Genomic DNA, 21,091 nt, shown 5'->3' on the forward strand with positions numbered 1-21,091 from the left:
TTGAATATTGTGAAAATTGGCTATAACTGCATAAGGAAACCAATGAAAGAGGCTTAGGAACTTGTATTTTTTACAAAAAGGAGGCTGAAAGGAGGTCAATTTCAGATTTCTGAAAAGTGGTCCCACCAATGTATTTGTTACAGATTCATCTGTTTAATAGGTTCTGATAGTCATTTATACATATTAGGATTCCCATTTTTAAAAAAACAAAACAAAACTTTAAAACCACATTTCAGTCATCTGCATAGACAGAAAGCCTAGTTAGGGCAGGGCAGGTAGCTATTAACATTGGAACGCATCATGACAATTTAGAATTTACAGTTTAAACACCGGACTGCTGTCACTGATCAATTTGATTTTAGTACTGCTGGAAAACCTACCAATAGTTCTTATGAGGCCTCTTCCATTTGGAGTCCTCCATCCTAAATTAGGCGAGAGCCAATCTTAGTTTTGCCGATCTCACTGTGAAAAGGTATGGGAGAACATTGCCCCTCTGGAGAGGAATCAGCAGCAACGTGTATTGAGTGTTTTATAACTGCTGGTCTAGCATCTGTCAGAAGCTGATCTTAGCAGCAGGCAGCCTCTCGAACAGGGACAAGGTTGTGCCTGTCACAGCAGGGGAACAGGAGGATGCAGCAAATGAAAGCTGACGAGGTATTTACTTCCACCGAGGGAGAGAACACGACAGATGTTTGAGGTGTTACACAGCAGGGAGAATCGGCAAGAAGCGGGCAAGGAGCAACTACAGAGAGCTCAAGGGAGGAGCAACTTGTCAACTTGCCACTTGTCATTAGGTCCAAATCTTGACAATTATCTTTCTGGCCCACAGCTTTTGAGACATAAAATAGGTTTTGGTATAGGTATGATATTTTATTGGGAAGACTTCATTTGGCATAACAGCATGCAGACCTTTGAATTGCACAGAATTCTTCATCAAGCAGAATTAAGGTCATCATTGGTTGAAGAAATTGTAGTCTATCAACCGAGTTTTAATCAGTCAGTTTGGCATATGATGACTAAAACAAGAGCTCCGAAGAAAGGAAGTGTACTTCCTTTGGGTTTCGGTGGTGCGTGTATGGTGCATGTACAGCAGGCCCTGGCGAATGGCTTTCTCAGATGGTGCTGGTTGTGCACCATTTCAAATTAATATTATTTTAATAAAAGAATTGTCTTACTAACGAGAGGTGTCTTTTTAGTCAACTAAAAAGGTTTTTAATCACTTAACCAATTAATCAATTTGTGGTTTCAGTCTTGGGCAGTCAGTGTCAGGAAAAAGAAGCAAAGGGACCACAGGTGCTCAACAAACAGAGTTCTTCTTGTCTTACAAGTCACAGTGTCAGATATGGCTCATATAAATTGATGCAACAGTCAGTTTCCAGCAAAAGGCAGAATCTCCCTGCTTTCCTGACTAGCAAAACAAGTCTAAGGGCTGATCCACACTTACCTTTTGCCCTGTGCTTTCTTGGGCATGGATCTGCACTTTCCTTGTCTAAGAGCTGCTCCCCCCCCCCCCGCCACTTTCCTCAGGAAAACCTGCTCCTTAATGCTGAATCAGAACAAACAGCAATTCAGGTTTTCCACGGGATTGTTTTCAGTGGTAAAGAGTGGGTTTTCACAGGGGAAGTGCTGGGACCAAAAAAAAGCACTCAGACATGGAGATTTAAAGCACAGACCTGTGCCTACAAATGTGACACAAAAGTAAGTCTGCATGAGCTCTTGAGTTTCACCTGGTCCCCCAAGGCTTATTGGTGAAAACAGCAGGACTGTCACCAAGATTAAAGGAAACTCTGATGATTAACTATATGAGTTTTAGCCAATTAATAAATTTAGATTTGCGCAAATTTGAATATAGGTAAAGCAGTACCTCTGAAGGGGATTTTTATATATATACATCAGATACATTTGCATCACAGCAGGTATTTTAGAAGACAGATTCTCAGATGCATATTATGTGTATATGCACAATAAAAGTGGAAATGCCTCTTTCAAGTGTGTTTGCAATACAGTATGCAGTTGTTAAGGATGCCTGCATTAAAACTAATACTAATTTTTTTTGGGGGGGGGGAGGAATCTGCTATCTGATTAATCAAAGCACCTTTTTAAACCAAGCAGACATTTTATTAAATGATTAATGTAATTGCTTATTGATTAAACATTGTAGTGCTTAGGAAGAAATTCATTGCTAATATAACTGATATGCCTACAGTTCCCTCCATTTATCTGAAATGGGTAGCAGAGCATATTTTGAATCCATCCCTGATATCCTTGCAATTCAGTGCATATCTGCCTAGAAGCAAGTCTCACTTAGTTCAATGGATGCTGGTTAGTGTTGTCAGTTTTTCAGCCAAACCTGCATAGCTGCCCCTTTAACTGCTGTTTGTTCAGCAACCATTAGCAATTGATCATGCATAGCTGTTTGCCAAAAAAGCTTCACCTGCTGTTTTCTGTTCATAAAATTTCTGTTAATGGGCCAGAGGGGTCCTTCTACACCCACCTCACCCCCGCTGATACTCAATTCTAGCTACTAATGTAAGATTACGGAGGAATAGGGTCATGAGAGACTGAGAGAAAGTTATTCCTGAAGTTCAAGAGTAGCCTACTCAACAATACTTTCAAGGAGTATTGTGACATCTTAAAGGCTAACAAATGTCACTGAGCTCGAGTCCATGAAAGCTTATGCCATAATAAATTTGTTGGAATTTAAGGGACTACAAGACTCTCAAATTGTTTTTTGCTGCAAGAGATAATATAGCTACCCCTCTGGAATTTATAACAAAATAGTTCAGCACTTCAAACACAATCCGTCAGTAAAGGTTATGTTTACTGTACTCACAATTACAATGCAAGAACCCAAGTGCGCTGTTCAGCTAAATGTATTTTGTATTTAACAAGGTAGCAAATTGTAATTCCCAACCTCTATTTCGTCTCTTGTCCTCTCATAGTCAGTGTTAGGCTTTGTAAGGGCGCTGTTGCAGCTACTCTTGAGTAAGAACGGCCGAGTCTGCTCTGTCTTTAAAAGTTTTATTGTGCATAGTATTTACAGTGCAGAGATAGCAAAGAACATGACCTCAGTCACTCGCAGAATCCGGGCGTGGATGCCTCCTGTTACACATCCAGCATAAGAGCTTGTGAACCCCAAAACGCCGCCCCCTGACTTTCTGTTTTGGTGCGTGCCTTAAATCAGGCGACGGAAGCGGCTGCCTGCTCCCCTCCACCTGTTGGTCAGGGCGGTGCAAGGGCTCTCCTACATCGCTGAGCCTTAACTGCTCCATCCTGCTAACTTCCTTATTTCCCCCACCTGACCCGCTGCTGCTACTCTCACTGGTCGAGGTGCTGGTGTGGAGGATAGGCGGAGGCTCCCGGTACTGAGGTCCCCTGACAGGCTTCAATCAGCTAAACAAACATATGTACCCCAAAACTTTATTCTTTTGATTTTTTTCAGGTCTTAATTAGAGCCTCAGGCTTTACTCAGTTAATTGACTAAATGTTTGGTTGATTAATGTGGGGACTAGTATTAATTGGCGGAGCTGAGAGTGAAGTGCACAATCATATTTTGATCCCGATTGGCTACTGTAATAGTGAGTAAAAAAGAAAACATTCCTTTCGTTCTACCAAATTGTGTAACAGAGGGAGTTTTAGCAGAATTAACTGCTTGTATTCTTGCACAGGAAACTGTCCCTGGTGAAATATATTTTTTCCTAATATCTGCCATCTGATTAAAATAAATCTTTGTTATTATTCATAGGAGTTTTAGTTCATTAATCCATCAATCAAATATTTACATGTAGGAAAACCAACAGAGGCATACTTGTCACAGAAGGTATCACCTTGGAAAAGGCATTTCCCCTTTCTCATAAAGGAGGGAATGCAAATGCTAAGATGGAGCTTGCTTTTGGCAGTCTCTCTATTTACATTAAAGCTAATTTCTAAAAAATTAAAACCTGATGCTCAATAGCACAGTGCTTTTGATCAACAAATATTTGCACCTGATTACCATAGGTGGAGTTCAGGGTGTCATAGTGGACAATTTTTGCTTTAATTGGGTAAAGGCCTACCTAGCCTTGTGTGTGCACTAAAGAAAATATCTACCTCTGTTCACTGTTATTTGACCCCATTTTCCTTTCTTGGTCCTCCAAGCAAACATGGAGAAGCAGACAAAGGTGTCCCCTCCCCACACCTGGCATACTTAAGCCAGTCCCAGTGGTCCCAGAGATGCCAGAGTGCATTCTGGGATATCACCTAGGAGCACATGTGTAGGCGGAAATGTCCTTGGCAAAGAGCCACAGCAATCTTACCACCAGATTAAAAAGATGTCTGGACAAGCATGAATAAAGTGATGGTGTTATTTAAATACCACTTGGTAATTTATCACATCACAGCCTCAGAATAAACACGATGCATGAAAAGCAGACTTAAGGCCGCAATCCATTAACCAGGCACTGTGGAGAGAGATCACCTGTTCACTTATATGAGGCTCCTTTTTGGAGTTAAATGGGTTTTGGATTGCTGGATAAGAGGGGAGAAAGCCTATTGTTCATAAGCAATTGTTAATTAATCCCAGTGTATGTAAATTAAAAAAGGAAGGGAAACCATTGCTCTGATGTTCTTGCTTACTAGCTGAAGTATAAAGAGTGCTATGGCACCCTAGAGACCAACAGCACAATCCTAACCACATCCACTCGGAATTAAGTCCTGTTGAGGCTTACTGAGAAAGTGAAGTTAGAATTGCAGCACAACTAGTTTACTGTGGCGATAGCCTTTTTCCTCAGCAGGCTGGTAGTTTTCCGATGTCTTGCCCTGAAGTAGCCCTTTCCATGTCACCTGTTTTCCCCTAGAAGTTCCTGTGCATTGGCCACAGAACCTCTCTGTGGCGCAGATGGTTCTGGGGGATATCCAAGAACTCCGTATGCTCCAACTGCTTCTGTTTATGATGGACAACCCCTATTTTGGATTAAGTGGCCTTGGTAAATCAGTGTCCCTATTTTTGCCTTGTGTGCAGTGCACAACCTACCATATCACTCGCTACAGGTGCTGAGGTATACTTTGGGTTGTGATCCATTACTAGACAGTTTTGTGGTTTCAAATATATCTTTAATCAGAATAACAACCACCTTGTGAAGGTCAGGCTATTGCAGACTAAAGAAATAAAGCATGCAACAGACAGAGTAGAGTCTTCATTAACATGCAATGGAGGGCTCTTTTGAATGAGGAGTATGACAGGCATGTTCCTGTTTTCATCTATGAAATGCTTGGCACCCAATCAGTTCAAACTGGACATCAACTGGGGCTGTTAAACCAATCTGTTGCCCCTATGCAAATAGAGAGTACCCTTACCAACAAGCCCCCGGGAGCCATGCTTTGCAAGGAAGATCTGCAACAGCAGACAAGTTGTCTTTTTGGGAAGATGTTGTACCTCTTCTTCTCATTGAAGAACCTCTGCAAAGCTTTTAAGGACTCCAAAGAAGGCCATTGCCTAGAAGGAAGACCTTTGCCACAATGAATCAGATCACTTCTAGAGTGCTTACAGCATCTTTCGTATGTTTGCAGTTAAGAGATTAGACCAGCTGTTCATCTGCGATTTTAATCTACAAACACGTTTTTAAAAATACTCAATGTACTGTTCATTTGCATACACTTATTAAGCCCTAAGTATGTGAATATTCACTGACGTATGCTTTTAAATCAAATATAATACTCAGCGCAAGACCACTGCTGATTTGCATATAGACATTAATAAATCTCAATGCGCGCAAACTGTAACAAAATGTTGGAGGTGAGGTTTGAGTCAAGGCGCACAGCTACAGAATCTGATTTCAGTACCAGGGCTCATTCCCGGAATACATTACAGTAAAATAAATAGAATGTCTGAGCATGTGCAGAGCATCAATTCCACTGAATAGCTGCATAGTGTTATGCCAGATTTAATATTGGGGAGCAGAATTTTTAGGGCAGATAGTAGGGGGTGATTTCTGCCCTCGTACCTCTTAGAGATTAAGTACTCTTTACATCCTAATCCAAATGTATGCAAATTAACATGGGAAATAGGCCACTGCTTTGTGCATCATTGTTAATCCAGATGTCTGCAAATGGGAATTTTCTTATTGCATAGCACCAAGGCTGAGCAGGCGCATGCACACAATAAAATAAAATTAAAACTTGATATGGAGAGGGAGAGAGATCAAGCCGAGGACTGCTGGGTTAAACATTATGCTAAGTAAACGAGGGAGTGGGTCTTCTGTTCAGCATAGTAATCATGTTTCCAATGGGGTGGTGTAGTCCATCCTGTGCCTTGCACTAGTCGCCTATCATATTCCCTGTAGCTCAGAATATAATGGGTGTTCCTTCATGGGAGGGTAGGGGGAGAGAGAGAGCTGTGTTTCCAGCTGGTGGAAAATTTAGGACATTGGTAGCCTGGCCAGCATGAGGAGACTGCTGAATACCATCTGCACCACAGAAAAATTCTTAGGCAAGACAGGATGGGGCTGATGGGAGTGAGTCACAGAATCATAGGGTTTTATTTTCTTTTAAGCTCGTGTGCTGCTGTTTCCTCAGTGCCGCACACCATTATTTTCTGGGTCAGTGCAGCGGCGGAGCATATGCCCGCACTGCCCAGGGCAGACATGCTCCCGAGGGGTGTGTGGCACAGAGGGTGCCCTCCCAGGCACGGGATAGCCACTCAGGTGCCCAGAGTGAGCTGCCCATGGCGGACATTTGGCACGCTACCCGCCCGTGACTCCCAAGCCTCCCCCAAGCTGTCAAAACAAAGGGGAAAGTGGGAAATGCCACCAGCAAAGTGGTGCAGCTCCCCCCCTTTACCCCAACGGCTCGGGGTAGGCTTGGAAGTCACGGGTGGCACGCCAAATGTTACCCCCCTCAGTGAGGGCACCCTGGGCGGTCTGCCCCCACTGCCCCCCTTCCTACACCCCATGGTCAGTGGCAGAAGTATTTATGTGTCACAAGGGAGGCCTATTTGATTCCTGACCAATGCTGTAGCCATTTTAGGGAAGGGGCTACAGCTAAGCGGTAGAGCTCACAGTTTGCACACATAGCCCCAGGTTCAGTTGCTAGGATCTCTTGTTAAAAGCACAGCTTTTCTCTTCTTATTTAACCATTATTTCTAGATTGCCTCCAAACGAAAACATCTACAAGATGCTGTATGTTACTGGCTTTCATTAAATTCTACCTTTCCTCTAAGGTGGTCAAGGCAGCAGACAAACCACCCTTATTTTCATCATCACCATCATCATCACAAAGTAGGGCTGTGCTGACTAATGGTCACTGGCCCAAGGTGAACTCATTCTTGAACTGGGATTTGAGGCTTCCCCCATGCCAAGTCCCAACAATAATACCTTACTGAGGACATTGTTAACCAATTTTGCAGCTCATTCAGATAGATTGGGAATCAAGCAAGCTAGCAAGCAGCAGTGAAAATGACGTGACAGAGATAAGCACCGCTAGAGTCTACTGTCCCAAATCAGGATAGGCTTAGCAGGAGATCACCTGCCTGTTTTAACAAGAAATTAATTACAAGTCAAGTAATAATAAATAAAATATGCAAGCAGCCTTGTTAGTTAATAATAATAATAATAATAATAATAATGCCACATTTATTAAACAACAGCACTATGCAGTCATAACTAAGTAATAATACAGCAATGGAAATTATAGTTTAAAAACAGTTGAGAATGAGTGAATTTTGTTTTTCTCAAATGAGGCAGAAGCCGGCTCTGTCATTAAACATGACATATTAATGGCCCTCCACTTCCTCTCTGAAGGCTGCACAGAGAATCATTCCCCACCACTTTTATCCTCAACAAAGTGAGTTAGGTTAGGCACAGAGATAGTGCCACCTAGTGAATTCCGTGGTTAAGTAGGGATTTGAACCCAGGTCTCTCTCATATACGGCAAGCGTCCTAACCATGACATCATGCAGATTTACCTCTTAGTGGTAGCGCGTTAGAAGCTAAAAGCTAAAAAAGCAGGACTCCTGAGAACCCTGGGAGGGAAACCCAATGTATCAGGACAGGTGAGTCTGGGCACCAGGAGTCCTGAGCTCAGGTTGGGAGATGGGCAAGAGAGGGGTGAGGGGTGGGAGAGGGGTGTTTCACAGCTGTGCCTTCCTCTACTTCATCACATGCCCATCTTCAGTGCCTCCTCCTCACACATCCTCTGTCTGTTTCTCCTACCCCCTTTCCATTTCCATCCATTGCTCCTACCCCCTATCCTTCCCCCTCTACCCCACTGCCCACCAAACCCGGGCCCCATAGGCGCCCGCCGCCTGCCGCAGCCAGCATCAGACTCCTCTGCCACCTCCTGGTACCTGCATGACTACAATGCCAACGCGGCCCCCTGGAAGCATGAGTAGGATGCCTGGAATGCAGGGAATTGGTGAGTAGGCTCCCCACATCACCCCACTCCCCACCCCATTACTCACTCTTGCAGTTTTGTCCTCCTTGTTGCTTACCTTCCCTGCAAAACTCGCCACCATTGACCACTTTGCAGCTCCCCTCCTCCAGCACCTAGAGTTACCAGCTGCATTTCTGGTAGGGCTCAGGTGAGGAATAAACCGGTTGAAGTGAGGAACCAAAATGTTCCACCCATAGTTGCACGGAGAGGAAAGCAAATATGAAAAAATGCCAAGAAAGAAACGGAAGCAGCCATTTTGGGGCTTGTTGCGAGAATGCAGGAGAATGACGTCATACTAGGACCTGCTGGATCACTACTGACCTATGTAGCATCTAGCTGGATCCTCAGGATTTCCCTGGGGGAAGAGGACTGGGCATTATTGGTTCTCCCTGGTGTGGTGGGCATAGTAATGTCAAAATAAGGCCCCTAAATGCATAAATAAATAATTTGCACATTTATATAGGTTGCAGGTTTCAATCTGCCCCGCCCCCTGGTTAGTGTTTCTGCATTGAAGTTATCTTGGCACAGAATGCTGCTCTCCATTTTTACTGCAGACTACACATAACACTGAGTCTCTGAGGCAATTCCACCAATGCTACCTGTAGGGTTTGGGGTTTAAGGGGAGTCCTGTTAGATCTTCCCAGAGATGGTTTTCTTTCTGCTCCTTTTTCTTCAGCTACTGCTGCTATTCAACTCTTCCTTCTGAAGGAGTTCCAAGCGGTCATTCAACACCATCAAAAATGCAGCAGAATTCTAGTCAACAATTTCTAAGCTGCTGATCCTCTTTTGTCTGTCCTGATCTTGAATCAACAGCCAGTTTGACTGAACAATTTCCAAACTCCAATATTAGGAGAGGAACTTCTCACATGGCCTGACTTTGGTACCTGGCATAGGGGGGAGGCAACTGGCTGGTTCTGCCCCTAGCACCCCCCATTCACTCTGGCTCCTGGCAGTTGCACCAGCCTCGTATACCATGCTCACTTGCTGATTGGCATATCTGACGGCAGGAGTGCTCCTGGGGAAGTGAGTGAGGGCGTACGAGGGGGACACCCCTTTAGCTCTTGTTGCCTTGTAAGTGCACATGCTGGTGAACACCATGGAGAGGAGGTGGGCTACCCACCAACCTCTCTCTGGCACTTGCTTGCAGGGGTGTTATACTCTTGGGCAGGCATAGGCAAACTCCGGCCCTCCAGATGTTTGGGACTACAATTCCCATAATCCCTGACCACTGGTCCTGTTAGCTAGGGGTGATGGCAATTGTAGTCCCAAACATCTGGAGGGCCAGAATTTGCCTATGCCTGCTCTTGGGCTTAACTGTTAGTGACATAACAAGTCACCGTCATCAGGCAAACCTGTTCACATGCATGCACAAATCACAGAATCATAGAACTGTAAAGTTGGAAGGGACCCTCAGGACTCTCAAGTGAGTGTAGGCACTAGAGGGCATTAAGAAGAGCCTGCTCAGGCAGCCCTTAAAACCTGGATCCAGCCCCACTTCTCTTGAACCACTTTCTCCACCTCATGTATCAATTTATAAACCCGTATTACTGTACTTCAAATTTCCAGGGAGGGACGGTGGGCTCTGCCTGTGTGATTTGTGCAAAGCTGTTTAGTTCTGCATTTCTCAAAATCCAAAATGACATGGTGATTGGAATGAACTGAAACCTGTCGCTGAACAGACACTGCACACAGTTCCCCAGAGGCCCTGCATATGTGTGAAATATATTTAGCATACGGTTGCACAAAAAAACACCCCCTTCACTGAGCTGTGAGAAATTCTGGAGGCAGCACCAGTGGGCTTAATTTCCTTTGGATGGGAGAGCACTGGTAGAGATTCACTATTAAGACAAATATACCAGCAGAATATAAGTGGAAGCGAGCAGGCACTGCTACAGGCAGACAGCATCTTGGGCAACCCCCTACGCTCCATCACTCATTTCAGCAATCTCCACATAGAAACCCTTTGCTCTGAGCCTTCTGGACTGCTACACTGCGGTCGGTCTGTCTTTTTACACACGCACGTGCACACACACACACGCACCCCACTCCCAATGGTCAGAAAAGGCATTACTTTCTCCAAGTTCTGATAAGTATCTCAGAGCGCTTTCGGACTGTCACCATTTTGGGGTAGGATTCAGTCACATACTGGCAAATTCAGGCTGTGCAATTATAGCTGATTGAGAAGTCTTGCACAACAAACCTGCTGCCCCACCCCGCCCACCCCCGAAAACGGAAAGTGACAGAAAATTACACTGGAAACTTAGGGATAACACTTACTTGACACAGCACTATCTATTCTCCCTACAAACAAATCAGGGGGAATGTGCTGATAGAGTCTAATCTCTCAACAAACAAATCAGAATAAATGCTCATTAAACAGGTAGTGTAGAAGTGACCTTGTTCAAAGGACCAGAGATATTCCTCTCCTATCTAATGACCTTCTCCTGACTAGTAGTTTCTGTTGATCAGCCAGCCATTGACCAGTCATCCGAGACTATTAATGAAGAGTACATTACAATGAAACCTGGGTTGGCAGGCCCTGTCTAGAATCATAGTATCGTAGAGTTGGAAGGGACTCCAAGAGTCATCTAGACCCCTGGATCCTTTTCACATGTACTACTGGCAAGCCAGGTCTATTATTTTTCAAATCACAACTCAAGCTTTAACAAAGTAAAAACAAACAAAATGAAGAGCCCCTACCCCAAGGAGCTTACAATCTCAATTTTGACAGTGAGTTGGACAAAGGGGAGGGGAATGAAGGGGAGAGGCAAGGCAAGAAAATATGAATGCGAGTATATGCAGTTATGTGTTCTTAGTCCCACCATTCAATGGGAGCATTCTGTATAAGTGTATACAGGACTGCATCTTAAGTTTCAGGTAGGGATGAGGTCCCTAAACCAGGCCCAACATGAAACAGCTCTGAATTCTGTTTGCTTTGAGGGGGGAGCTCTATATTTCTACTCCTTTCCCCACCTTTCATAACTATAGGCACTCAGATGTCTTTACAGCCCGCCCGCCCGCCCGCCCCGGTATCCCATGTGCTTGTGGCTTATTTCATATTATCTGTTTTCATTTTCAGGGCAAATATTGCGCCTGTCCACAGAAGGGAACACGATTGGGGGGCCCCTATAGCTCTGGATTTAAGGATGCCCATAGAGGGGTGGGGATGAGTGCAGGAGCTGTACTCCACAGCACAGACAGAGTAAATAATCATGTTCAGAAGATGAAACTGAGAAATGGGTGTTGCTAGAGGAGTCAGCAGGGATGGTGAGGAAGAGGGATGGAGGGAATGAAGTCTACTTGGGAGTGTGGGCTTGATTTGGTGCAAGGCTAGAAGCATAAAAGGAAATAGGGATAGGTTAGCACAAAGGATAAGTATATTTGAACTTCACAAGGACCTATTAAGATGCTGGGCTCCCCTCGTGTTCTCCCCAAAGATGGGCTGCATCAATATTTGATTCCAATTAATGCCCCATTTCATACGTCTTGTAGGGTCCACCCTGTATTCTCGTAACGCCCCGACCGCGTGAGCCAGGTACGTAACTCGCTCCACACACCTTAGCCTGCTTGTTTTTTGCACCCAGGGGGAATATTTACCGTTTTTCTACAGGGAGCCGTTTGGATGAGGCTGACACCTCTGCAGCCTCACCCCAGCGTCCATTGCATGGGGGTGGGGTGGGAAAGTGGAGGAGCGCATCAGAAAGAATGCCTTCTTACACCAGACTTGTGAAAAAGACCACAAAAGTTATTCTAGGGTCACCATACGCCTGGAATTTCCTGGACATATCCGGAATACTGCAGTTGGAAGCAGTGTCCACTTTTTAAAAAAATGTCCATGAAAATCCGAATGTATGGCAACCTGTGTCAGTGCAATGTGGTATTGTTGGGTTTTTTTTGGTGATTTTCCTTAAAAATAGCTCAAGAGCATCCTTTCTTTTGTGAATTTGGCAAAAGAAAATCATTCAAATAAATAAATAAAGCACAACAACTTTTCTGTCCGGATTTTCACTCTTTGAAATATGGCAACCCTAGTTATTTGCCTGTCTAATCTCCTTTTGTTACCCATTTGTGGTGTTAAAGAAACAAAGGCATCAATTTAGGTGAAGGTTGTATGCATGGTTGCTTGGATGCAGTTCTTAACTCACCCCAGATGACAAGGTGAATTACTAATTCTGCCTGCCCTTGAGGTTTCCTAGGAATAGCTACACACTCTCCCATCCCCAGCACCTTGGCCCTTCCTAAACTGCTGTCCAACGGGGCTGGTGCCAGAAAGCCACTACAGTATTGCAAATCCTATGGGTGCACCCCTCTCTCCATCTGTAGACAATCTCCACTATCCTGTTTCCTAGTGCAGATTGCCAAGCATATGGAATTGAGACCTATGTGCAGAATCCTATTTAAAAGTGTGAAGGAGATAAAGGTGCACCTTTGTTGTGGTTGTAAAATCAAATTGTGTGTGTGTGTGCGTGTGTGTGTGTGTGTGTGAGTGAGTGTGAGTGCAGAAGAGGTAAGTGTGAAACTGGACACCTGGTGAACATGTTCAAAAAGTGCTGCATGCCAGGGAAGCTCTGCTCTCCATCTGCACATGCAAAACCTGGATAAGCAAATGAAAGGAAATGTGACAAACACAACCAAAGTGTTTGCACATCTGCATTTGTACCTGTTTGCAGGTGAAGCTTTTTCTGCTCTTGCAAAATGGGCTAAATGTGCAACTTGCTGCTGGGTTGCACATGGTTATGAAGACTTGCATGTGCAAATAGAAGAGATAAGCTCCGTGTCTCTGAAGTTTTGTTTCACAGAAGTGACTTCTACGTAGGAAACATCTGTGAAGCAATCCTCAGAATGTGCAAATTTGACTCTCATGCAAGTGCTGCCTGTGCCATTGAAAAGCGCACCTGGCAGCATGAGGAATGTGCACTTTTGCACGTGCCGTTTTTCTCCCCCTCCTCATTCCCATTGTGTGCATCAGTAAGTGTGCATCAGTTCCTTGCAAAATTAACCACCTTTCTCATGCACACAAAGGAAGTGAACATTGCTCTTTGCCGCTTGCACAACCTTTCCTGCTTAGCATTTTCAGCGCGGTGTGATCAGGTCTCCGTGTCTTTCTCTGTCTCCAGCTCTGATTACCGCCTGAGACTGGCTGGGCATGTGAACTCCAGCGCCCCCCCGGAGGCAGGTCAGCCCTGCTCAATGCTTTCAATCCAATCTCAGCGTGTTGTTGCTTCTGCTCCTGGGGTGGGCTGCCTGGTGGATGGGAATCCTCAGGGCATCACACTCTGTGCAATAAGGTCCTTTTTCTCCACTCTGATCAGAGCTCAGTTGGGAGCACTTGTTTATGCAGGGATCCTTTGTGTAGTGGTGTTGAGATGCAGCTGTCTCCATGGTGGAGCAGCTCTTCCACATGCAGGTAAGCCTCACTGTAAGGCTTCCATGGGCAGAGAAACTGGGCCTTGCTTTGCAGTAGGTTTAGTGTGATACCCTGAAGGGAAGGCTGGCATCTCTGTGTTGCATACTTTAATCATCCAATAACATGCTAGTCTGGTAAACAGAGCATGCTGTATAGGCACTGCTTATCTGCATGGATAACATAACACATTACATGGCATGTAGTATGCCACAGGCGTATGTGGTGGCATGTTTTCCATGTGCATGTTATGCAGCATAGTTTCTAAGACATCCGACCCCAACATACAGTGTGCTGCAGAAATGAACAGCACATATATTGACATGCCACAGACACACAAGGACACAGATAGTGTGCTGTAAACGTGGTACATGAAGTTTCACCGTATTCATAAATATGCATACACACCGTTTATAACCGTGCTACGTATTGGTCCAGCACAGCACATGCTTGAATTTGTGGTTCATGTGTTAACACACTAGCAACACATACTACGTGCATTCTGATAAGCAGGTCCACACACCCTAAAGCAGGCTTCCACAGCCCAGCGCATTCTAGATGCTGTTGGACTACAGTTCCCATCATGCTTGGCCACTGGCCATGCTGGCTGAGGCTAGTGGGAGTTGTAGGCCAGCAGCATCTGGAAGGAACCAGATTGGGGAAGGCTGCACTGTGACACATGCTTTGCCACGGGCAGAATATGCAACCCCTGTTGATGTCATTTTTGCATTCTGCTCCATCAGACATTCTGATTAAATGCATACTATTAATATCCGTACACATATCTGCTCTAGTTCACAGTCTGCATCGTACCCAGTACCATGTTGTTCCAACACATACATTTTATACATAGTTCATGCTACCAACATAAGGCAGTCTGTTGTGACCTCCAAACCCATGCATACATATGTGATTACATGTTATTCAGCTCCGAGGTGTCCTTTATTATGTACTCCGATGGCAGATCACTGACATGTAAGTATCTATTTATATCTTCATTTGTTTTTGTGTGTATATAAGCTTTTCTCAGAGGGGCTCCAACTCTGTGTTGTCTGCACTGTAAACTGCAGTCCCTTCCCTTGGAAGCGACTGTGACTGAACACACCACATGTAGTGATCACCTTCTGCCCCTAAGTGCCATGGAGGATGCCACAAGGGCACTTACTTGTCACCTTTTCACACATAATATGCTAAGCAACTATGTTACAGTTCAAAACAGGCTCAATTCCCATGCATCTCATCCCCCTGGCCTGTTGTAAGAGGAATGCGAGCACGGTGTACATGTTTTTGCTTGTGTTGCATGCCTAGCTTTGTGGGGAACCTATCTGTGAGCATGTAATGGGGGGCAGTCAGTATTTCTGCATCCTAGGAAAACAGAGGAGAGATGTAGGAAAGGATATAGGGTGGAGCAGCAGGAAGCCAGGCTAGGATTCTCCAGAGAATGAAAGGCATATACTGTAGTCAGTTCCCCACAGTACAAGATCAGCTTATACGAAATACTATTATACGAAATACTATTTGCTACTTTTTTTCCTAATTATGTTTACAAAAAACCCACCACAATCTTAAAATGGGAATCATGTAAGCCAAGCCAGTATTATTATTATGCTAATTTCAAGAGGTTTTTTTTTGGGGGGGGGCAGTCCCTTGGGCAAGACATTCTCAGTGCTCCCATCAACCAAACAGGCCCACTTTGTTCTGCTTGCCACTGTTCCCACTGTCCGTTTCTTTGCCTCTCTGTGCCCAATTCACAGCACTTTCCAGAGGGAAAGGGCAAAACATGCAGAGGTTACTGCAGAGGCATGTAGAGGTTCTCCTCACCCATATAAGGTAGATGAACAGGCTGCATCAACACCAGAGAGGAGGAACAGTCAGGCTAGGAGGCTCTGAGGGTCAACAGTGGCAACCCTTGACAGCAGCCCTAATTATTACGGCTGCAACATTTTATTGATTAATCAGGTGGGTTAACCAACTAGAGACAAGTATGGCTTTTTCTTCAAAATTATGATTTGGGTCGAACACAAATTCATTCAGATTTAATCAACTAAGACTTGTTTAATTGAATAGTATCATAGAATCACAGAGTTGGAAGGGTTAGTCTAACCCACTGCAGTGCAGGAATATTTTACTCAATGTCGGGCTCAAATCCATGACTGAGATTAAGAGTCTCATGGTCTACTGACTGAGCTTTCTCAGCTGAGCTGTAACATTATTATTATTATTATTATTATTATTATTATTATTATTATTATCATCCCTGTATTATAGGATGAGAAGAAACCATGGCTTGCCAAGGCAGCTTCTTAAGGGCCAAAATAGCCGTGATACTTAATGTATCTTTTTGGGTTTCAAAAATGCAAAACAACAGCAACTGGGGGCAGGGGCTAATAATTATCGATATCATTACCAAGCAGGGAGGGAAAGTTTAACCTTTTCCTCCTTTGCTGTGGTCTTGACAAAAAGTGTTCCTTTGAAGCTGCTCTTTGCAGGAAGAAGAAACTGGGGCAAATGGGAGATTTCTTCACAGTGCAGTACCAGCTTCAGAGGCAGGATTCCCCCTCCCTCCATAGATGCTGTGGTTCTAAACATGATCAGCTCCCTCCAGCTGATGCTAAGAGTTTTGTTTTGTTTTTTAAAGCTGAATGTTAAATGCAAAGAGGCATCCATTTAAGGTCACGTCTAGTTTGGCCCTCAGCGAGTTCAGTTTCAGCTAACAGCTCATGCTCTTAAAGACCCGCCACAGAGCTTCCAGTTAAGGAATGCTTTGGCTTAGAACTATGATTGTGGAATAATGTTTCCAAGTTCAACATGGAGGATTGAGACTGAGATTGGTTGTAGAAGGTAACATTGATTGGGGAGATGGTCAGGAATGGTGGTATGAGAAGCAGGCAGGCACAGGTTGACTGACAGCCCAAGGAACCCAGATCAGGGTTGGCAGCTTTTGCACAGCTTTGCACAGCTTCTTGTCCGCATGTGGCATCTGAAGCTTGCTGAGTTGATAGGTACAACCCTGCCCTCTAGCAATCTAGAGCAGCAGCACTGGGGAAGGGTTATAGTTCAGTGGTAGAGCACAAGCACTGTGTGCAGAACATCCCAGATTCAATACCTTGAATTTCCAGGTGGCAAGTCTGAGAAAGTCCGCGGCCTGAAACCTTGGAGAACTGCTGGCAATTAGAGTAAGACGGTGGCTGTGTTTGAACATCAGCCAGCAGCTTCATAAACCTTCATTAATTTGGCTTAATGTCATTTAACAAGCTGGGATCTGATCAGCCAAAATTATCCTGGTTTGTTAATCAGCATAAAGACAGAGTTCATTGCTTCAGACGTAACAAGGAACTTTTGGTTAAGGTGAAATCTTTGCCAAATCCCAGGGCATGAAGGAAAGGTCGAAGGAAAAGCACCAGGCCACAGTGCGCAGCCACAGCTTCATAGAAGCCATCAACAAATCTCCAGATGTGGCCAGTGCTGAGTTAAGAGGACCAAGAATCTAGTATATAAGGCATATGAAGTGTAGCAGAGGGCAGCCCCCTCCTCTAGCATGCTGCTATGGTTGCTAGTGCCAGAGTCCCTACTATGAGAGTCAGGGCCTTAAGTTGACCTGTGTTACTCTTCCCTCGTTCACCCCTTTCACTTCTCTCCCCACAGCGCTTCCAACAGGCTATGAGACGTCCCACAGCCTGAACAGCATTGCTGGACTGCGCCTGTCTCCGGCGCCCACTCCTTTCGGCTCGCCTGGTTCCGTCCGACGTCCCCGCTCGCCCATCCCTTCCATCTTATAGAGACACACCAGGGATGCTTGGGGTTAGCTTGTATGTTCGTTTATTTTTAAAAAAATATATAGAGAAGAAAAAGAAAAAAATAAGGTAATGCCAAAAAAGGAAAAAGAAAACAAAGGTGGTCAAATGCATTGGAACAAGTAAAACACAGGAGGCATCTCACAGGTGGTGTTGCACTAAAGTTTGCACTTTCTGGAGTGTCCATGAGAATCCCGAGGCCTGAAGCCTTCTGTTCCTGTGGCTATGGATCAAGAGTGGGGCTTAATTTACCGACAGGAGGGTGAATGCGGGGGGCTGGCTAGCTCAGAAAATCCAAATACTCCGAAGAGGAGGAGGTCGCTGAGAGATGGACACTGCAGGAAAGGGGCTCTGGCCCTCCTCTCTGGGTTGCCTGCATTTCTCCCCCTCTTCAACCTCACTAGAGTGCACGATTTTTCTCTGGCCCTGGCTTTGCGCTTTATTTCTCCCCCTTTAGTGCTCTTCCCCTTTTCATCATCTTACTCAGGACTGCAATGAGCCATAGAGCTTAGTGACAAACTTCCTTGGACTTCCCTCTCTCTCTCTCTCTCTCTCTCTCTCTCTCTCTCTCTCTCTCTCTCTCTCTCTCTCTCTCTCTAACACTGTAATCTGTGTTCAGTCTACCCATCTCCATAAAACATCTTTCCAAGTGTCAAAACTATCCACACTTTAGATATCCATCCAGTCTTTCTCTCTCCCCCTCTGTCTCTTTCTCTCTCTACTTACTGAGCAATTCTGGTTCTTTGAACACATGGACACTCCACAGTCTCCCAGGAGAAGGCCACCCCACCCATCTGCCTTTGGCCTTCTATTATCTTTCCTTGGAATTGTTCTCTTTTGTGCATGGATCTTCCATCAATCACAAGCAATAAGGTCAAGTGCTCCCTTCTGCCTGATGCATGATAATGACTTTCCTATGATGTAGATATTCCAAGAACACTCAAGTTCCTACAGATGAAGGAGCTGAGGGCAGGCATGGAAACCAGAATGTGGTTGGGGAGCAGGAAATTCCAGGATTTGACTGGGTCTGAAGGAGAAAGCTTAAGAGACCCAGCCTTCTTCCTTCACGTCTCCCCACCGCCCTTCTCTTCTGTTCCTTTTTTCATTTTCCGCACACAGAAAAAAAACGATAATGGAGCACTCCTTGTTAAGGTGAGTGCTTTCACTGTGATTTTTTCCTGATTTCATCCGAAGCTGGGATGGAGTGGCGCTTTGATCTGATTGCAAAAAAAAAAAAGGAGCGGGGAGAAATAAAGAGACTCAACAACAAAAATGAAAAAAATGAAATGCAGGAAAACAAAAAAAACCCTATTTTTCAGCAGATATATATATATAGAACAACAGGATCAGAACATTTGTTGGCGACCATGTGTGGGGAAATATTTCACCTATAAGCTTCTCCTGGAGCAACAGAATATGGGGACACATTATTTAGCAGCAGAGTACGGGACATATTATTTTTCAAAGCAATGCTGCTGAGACAGACAAAACAAAAGCTTAAGGAATAGTGTCGCCGAGCTAAACTATTTAGAATCTGCATTTTCCAAGCCAGCATGTATTTGCATGTGATACTGTAAGCGACAATATTTAATGTTATATGCAAAAACAAAAGAAAAAAACAACAACACAAAAAAAGAACAACTACAACAAGAGAGAGAGGTATACTTTCCTTCTGGACTTGCAATGCCCTGCAACAATAAAAATCACCAAATTTAGCCAGTGCCCACTCCCCTGACCTGTTCCCATCCCGCAAGGGGGTTGGAGGCACCACGCATTGTAGGAGCCAGGTGTATCCTAAAGGGCTTTTTCCTTCCCTGGGTGTGGGGTTATTGATGGCTGTAAGATGCCAGCAAGGAGAGCTCTCTATCACAGAGCAGAATTCAAAAGCCTCATGTTTGTAAGAAAATGTTTATAAATCTGAAACAATGCAAGAGGGAGGAGAATGTTGTGCACACTGTCAACTCATATAAGTAAGCCCCAGAGGAAAAGACAGGACACAGCAAGGCTGGCGTTTTATTATGTGAGCGTTCAGAGAGTTGGCCCAGCAGGACTGCAAAAAGCAGTGGTTTTGAAGGGTGGCCAAGCTGAAAACTCTGAAACTCTCTGTAGCTGATGTGTTTTAGTGAAATAATTCTATTTTGAGAGTGGGGTATAATACAGAGTGGCATGTTCCCTTTGTAGATGTTCTGGAAGATGGGAATCTTCAGTGCCTCAGCTACCATTAAAAACCGGTTCCCCAAGCAATTAGCAGTTGTAAAAGAGAGAAAAACAAACAGCAAAGCACCACCGCTTGTTTGAAAAGTATAGGACCAATCTGACTGAATATTTTTTTAGGTGTGTTAAGATTTGCAAATTTGCACAGCTCCAGTTTTTCCAATTAATGCACTTTTGAAAAATGTAAAACTATGTTTTGTAAGAGGCTTAGGAAACGAAGAGTGAACTGTTGGAAGATGTCTCCTTGCAGTTTTTAAAGAGAATTCCTCAGCTTGGAAGTAGTTCTGGAGCTTGACTGAGCCAGTGATGGAGGCAGGGTGACCCCTGTGGCAGCCAAAATATTTTTTGTGTGGTCTGAAAGTGAGCTTGATAGGGGAGGAATCTGTCCTCAACTTTGTTGCTTGTTCCATAAGCAGTCTTAAAAGTCACTTTCTAAGAATGGATATTATGCCTAGCTGAAGTGATTGGTATCCCATAGTTCAATGCTGACCCTCTTGCTTCTTGTTGGCAGGTCTTGCATTCACAGGGTAAAGACATTCATATCCTTGATGGCTGATGTGTGATAGCCAGAGTTGCACAAAAACAAGCTATCTTGTGGTTATGAAATGGCAGCTGGTAGGCACTGGCCAAAACTGATTTATACGTTAAGCATTATTTACTCCATGTAAAGCCTGTGCTAAATGCATCACATCTTCATCAGCATCTGATTAGCCTTATGGAGTACAGAGCTGGTCTATTAAATGTTGACCTTAAAGGTCATAGATACCTTGTTGTCATTAAACTTATCAACACCAGTAGCTGCATATCATTGTGGTGGCCAAGTGATCAGCTCTCAGAGAGCTTAGAAACCTTTCCCTTTCCACCACTACACATTTGATAAAACATGTTTATTTGTTTATTTAAAATATTTCTGTCCCAACTTTCTCTCTCCCAACAGGATGTCATGGCAGCTAATAAAACTTACAGTACAACTGTAAAAATTCAAGAGCAAGATATGTTAAAAGAACATGTAGTTCATTTCTCTTTATGCTAGCCAGACAGGGGCAAACTCATTTAGTTCAGACATGGGTGCTTAACCCATAGTGTTTGTCAAGCTATCCATAGTAAACAGTTACCAGTTCTTGACCAGTAGAAGAAGCTACCTACCATTCACATTTAAGAGATAAAATGACAAATACTCTTCTCTTATGCCTTCCATACTTTGGTTCTCATAACTAGTAGAAGTTCAAAATCTCCTCTTACTCATCATTGTAGCAGTGTAAGTAGCCTTTTT

General features: G+C 44.2%; 1 protein-coding gene across 2 annotated transcripts in view; it reads left to right on the top strand.

The window, feature by feature from the left end:
- Window positions 1-17,740, top strand: part of LOC118094981 (voltage-gated potassium channel KCNC1-like) — a 45,113-nt gene extending 27,373 nt beyond the window's left edge. Inside the window, exon 4 of one of the 2 annotated variants that reach the window (XM_035135808.3) lies at window positions 17,468-17,740. In XM_035135808.3, the coding sequence (XP_034991699.1) occupies window positions 17,468-17,589 (122 nt within the window). In that variant the 3' untranslated portion in view covers window positions 17,590-17,740. Of the gene's footprint in view, window positions 1-8,267; window positions 8,366-17,467 lie in introns of those variants that run through there. The other variant, XM_088655366.1, reaches the window with a different exon arrangement.
- The last annotated feature ends 3,351 nt before the right edge of the window (window positions 17,741-21,091 follow it).

This window comes from Zootoca vivipara, chromosome 12 (genome assembly GCF_965207765.1).
Source record: "Zootoca vivipara chromosome 12, rZooViv2.hap1.1, whole genome shotgun sequence".
NCBI lineage: Eukaryota > Metazoa > Chordata > Lepidosauria > Squamata > Lacertidae > Zootoca > Zootoca vivipara.